Raw genomic sequence first — 4074 nt, 5'->3', positions numbered from 1 at the left:
GTCTCTGCTTCTTTGATGGGAATGTTGGCTCTGCTACTAATGTCGTCTTTTTTTTCTGCAAGTGATTTAGGTCAAGTTCTTTCGAAAAATATTTATATCTTCGTTATTTTATTTTTTGCTGTAAACTGTAAGCAGTTTTATCTTCAATAACAATTTAAGTATGAGATGTATGCCAAAGCATTTTTATACAATTGAGAATTACTTAATCTAACGTGCAACTTTAACTTGTAAGATTTCACCTACAAATAAGTAAATAAAAATTGTATTGAGGGCTGAGGCAATTGCTTTATGCGTTTTGATACTTATCTTCGTGGTGCTTTATATATTTTACTCAAGGATACGTATACTCAGTTCTATTATTTGTGTGTTACTGCAGGCTGCAAGTTTGGATTCTATCACTTCACTCGTTAAGAATGACTTGATAACTATTGAAACACTGGTAAGAATAAATTACCTTCTTGTCAGCTATAATTAATTGATTTATGTTCTTATATCTGGTTTTCTGAAATTTAGGTCAAAGAGATGGAAATGTATCTGACCACTACAGATAATGTCATTCGAGCTAGAGGTAAGTTGAAGTTGAATTCATTAAAAATTAACAAAGATTTAGATTTTTGTTTAAATTGTGTTCACTCCACAACTATTACAAAGTTGGAAACATAGTGGTCACATTTTGTATTGCATAGTGATTTTGGTAAATATGGCCCCATAGATTCTACTTTTAGTTTAGACTATACTAGTGAATTTTTACTCTAAACTTTAAAAGTTCATTCTTCTTACTGTTTTGGAAACTGCTGTTCTGTTTGTGCTTCTTTTTGAGTAGCATTGTTATTTTTCCTTGGTATATCTGCATTATACAACAGGTGCTTCAATTTATTCCTGGCAGTTAACCACTTTCTTTCTTTTTTCCCATAAGTTTTTATCTATTTAATTTAATCTGAAAATCTCATAGATTATGTCCTCATCTTCAGGTACCCTTCTTCTTGCGGAAGTTCTTGGATGTCTTGCTTCAAAGCCACTAGGCAGTGCTATCATTCATATCTTAATTGGATTCTTCACAGATAGGCTGGTGAGTTAGTGCTCTTTCCCCTATGCAATTTGTTTGTTTTAAGTCAGTTTGATGGTGAAGCACATTGTCACAAGAGCTAATTCTTTGATTAAACTCTTAACTTTTGTTGTTAATGTATTATTTTGTAATGATATTAGGCAGATTGGAGAGCATTACGTGGGGCTCTTGTTGGGTGTTTAGCATTATTGAGGAGAAAAAGTGATGTTGGTGTAGTCTCTTCCACTGAAGCAAAAGCAGTTGCTGAGGTGTACTTATAGACCCTACAGATGCAGTCTTTAGGTCAGCATGACAGGAAGGTAAGAATCCAAATGCATGAATTTTAATCAAGAAAAAAAAAAAGAACTACTTGCCTTCATGTATAGCCACTGCCCTTTTACAAAATTTAACGTCAAAGCATTGTTGCAGCTTTGTTTTCAGCTTCTGAAATGCGTCTTACAATGCTATCCCAATGAGGTTGCTTCCTTGGTATTCTTTCCAAACTCACTCTCAAATTAGTTTCTGGATTTTTATTGTTCTATTTTCCATTTTATCACTTGTTCTCAACTGATTTGTAATTTGAATGTCATTGTTTATACCAATAGTTTAAAGTTGTAAAATTACAAATTGTTTTCATTCATTTCATATTTTAGCTAGATGCTTACATTCCTTCAACATAATGATTTTAGTGTTTATTCTTTGTGTTCTTTTTCTCTTTATAACTCTGGTCAAACAGATGTCAATAGAACAAAGAATTCCCTTATAATTCTTTTTCTCTTAACATATTCATCCTTTTTTCGTTATTTTTTTCCCATTTTCTATCTTAATTTTTTTTTTTGCCGTTATTAAGGATGAACTCCTTCTATATGGAACCTGTGAAGCTGTTGATGGAGAGAAGGATCCTCATTGCTTGTTGCTAGCATTTGACATCATTCGTGCACTGATTCAACTATTTCCAGATCCTAATGGACCGCTAGAAAAATTTTCTGGAGAGCTTTTTGAAACTTTGAGCAGTTACTTTCCCATTCATTTTACTCATGTATGCAAACCTTACCCTCACTATACATGCGAATTTATTATTTATTTATTGAAAAAAAATTCTAAGCAAGCTTTTCCCTTTTGGTTTGCTTTTGTTTCTTTGGTTAGTATTCAGATCATGCGATGAATGCTATCATTGATTATGATGTGCTATCCTTTTTGTTTTTGTACTTCTTTTCACATGTTTTTCTTCTTAACGTTATCCAGCCAAAAGGAGAGGACACTGATGTCAAAAGAGATGATCTTGCAAGGGCTCTAATGGTATGCCGTAATTGAATGTGATGCTCCATTGTTATAGTATTTGTAGGTGTTGAATTTATCTATGCTCTTTGTTATGATTTTCCAGTTACCAAACTTTATCATTCTAACAATAGAGCACTTGTAATACCCATGGTAACAATGCCGTAATTGGCATAAAGCACTTGTAAATTTCATGGTCTAGTCTATCACATAAAATGGAAAATTATCTTTCTTTTTTTTTTTTGGGCATTCTCTCATCTGCTTGAATTATAAATCATTCCTTAATATTTACACATATAGTTCTATGGAATCTTTTTGCATGACCAGATTATCTTTATTAAGTTATTCTAATTTGTTCTTGCTGTGATTTCCCCCTTTCATGTTTCCATTTAGGGGTTTTCTCTATCTGGATTCCTATTGCAATATTATTCCTTAGTTTAGCATATAGGTACTGCCTTAGGGAAGATAAAGTATATATGTGTATATATATATATATTTATATTGGAATTGGTGAGCACAATAAGAAATTTAATAGAAGTAGAAAACTATTACAAGATGCATAGGTATTTCTGGTGAAGATGACTTATGAGTGTTTGTAATCAATTGAGTAATTTCTCTTTGGTGCTTGAACCAAATTTATCATAATTTTTATTTTTTTATGATTTGAGCCTTGAGACAAGCTGGGAGGAGCACTTTTATACTTGCCATAAATTACAAGGGTTGTAAGAGCACGTTTATACAAATAACTAAATTGTACTATTTTTTTGTTCTGTAGGTAGCTTTCTCATCAACACCTCTTCTTGAGCCATATGTCATTCCCTTGCTTCTTGAAAAACTCTCTTCTTCTCTGCCATCATCAAAGGTTGGTGCCATCACAAAGAATTTATATGATTACATAGGCAACATAATTAATTTTTTTGTTGTAGAAAGTATATTTGTATCAATTTTCATGCTGACTCTTTATGTTTGAAGGTTGATTCTTTAAAGAATCTGAGCTATTGCTCATTGAATTATGGAGCAGACAGGATGGCCAAACATGCTGGAGCAATTTGGAGTTCAATTAAAAGTGAAATGAGTACTTCAGTAAAAGAGCCTACTGAAGTTGTTACATCAGAATCAATAAATGGTCTTGGGTTACAGGAAAATGAAATTGCAGCAAAAGCTTTCTGGGAAAAGTTGTCTTGCAAAATGCTTATTCGAGATCCTAAAAGGTGGATATCTGCACATGATGTTTTGTGTGAGTTTTTGTCACTGGTTTGCTTTCATAATTGCAATTTTTGTGTTTGACCTGTGTTGCTACTAAAATTAAAGGGTTGTAATTATTGTTGAGCAAAGCTTTTTGGAAAAGCATATGTTATTCATTTCAGAGTCATTTGTTATCATAAGACATTTTACTATCCAAAAAGATAACATGAACCTGATGCTTATATAGGATCCACATTTAGCTGCTGAGCCACAGTGTTTCTTGAAGATTTACACAGTCGTCTTTTTTTTTTTTTTTTTTTAAAAAGATTTACATTCATCTTGTTGTTTTATTATTATTATTTAATTGAAATCATTTTCAAACAAAATTAACTTCTCTTACATTTCCTTTGTGTTTATATTGGTCAGAAACTTTATCAATGAAGGGGTTGACATTAAATTGCATGGACCGTAAATCTGAAGCATATGAGCTTGTTCGGCAAGGATTAAAGGTGAGGGTGTTGTCTAAAATTTTAATGTTCTATTTTGTTTTCAAAATCAGTAGGGTC

The 4074-nt window shown here is 32.2% G+C and overlaps 1 protein-coding gene across 1 annotated transcript; it reads left to right on the top strand.

The window, feature by feature from the left end:
- The first annotated feature begins 955 nt into the window (after window positions 1–955).
- Window positions 956–3353, top strand: LOC133814444 (MMS19 nucleotide excision repair protein homolog). Its single transcript, XM_062247402.1, has 6 exons — window positions 956–1069; window positions 1207–1314; window positions 1475–1534; window positions 1896–2084; window positions 2291–2344; window positions 3099–3353. The coding sequence occupies exons 1-6, from the start codon at window positions 956–958 to the stop codon at window positions 3291–3293; spliced, it is 720 nt and encodes a 239-aa protein (XP_062103386.1). The 3' UTR covers window positions 3294–3353.
- Window positions 3354–4074: the final 721 nt, after the last annotated feature.

The sequence above is a fragment of the Humulus lupulus genome, chromosome 2 (assembly GCF_963169125.1).
Source record: "Humulus lupulus chromosome 2, drHumLupu1.1, whole genome shotgun sequence".
Lineage (NCBI taxonomy): Eukaryota > Viridiplantae > Streptophyta > Magnoliopsida > Rosales > Cannabaceae > Humulus > Humulus lupulus.
The sequence above is the reverse complement of the archived record's forward strand: the minus strand, read 5'-3'. Positions and strand labels throughout refer to the sequence as shown.

What these genes read in the sequence shown, in the direction of transcription:
- LOC133814444 (XM_062247402.1), top strand. Translation starts at nt 956, where the DNA reads ATGTCCTCATCTTCAGGTACCCTTCTTCTTGCGGAAGTTCTTGGATGT. An exon ending in TTCCCATTCATTTTACTCAT is followed by an intron (nt 2,085 to 2,290) that starts GTATGCAAACCT and finishes AACGTTATCCAG; the next exon opens with CCAAAAGGAGAGGACACTGA. An exon ending in ATCTTGCAAGGGCTCTAATG is followed by an intron (nt 2,345 to 3,098) that starts GTATGCCGTAAT and finishes TTTGTTCTGTAG; the next exon opens with GTAGCTTTCTCATCAACACC.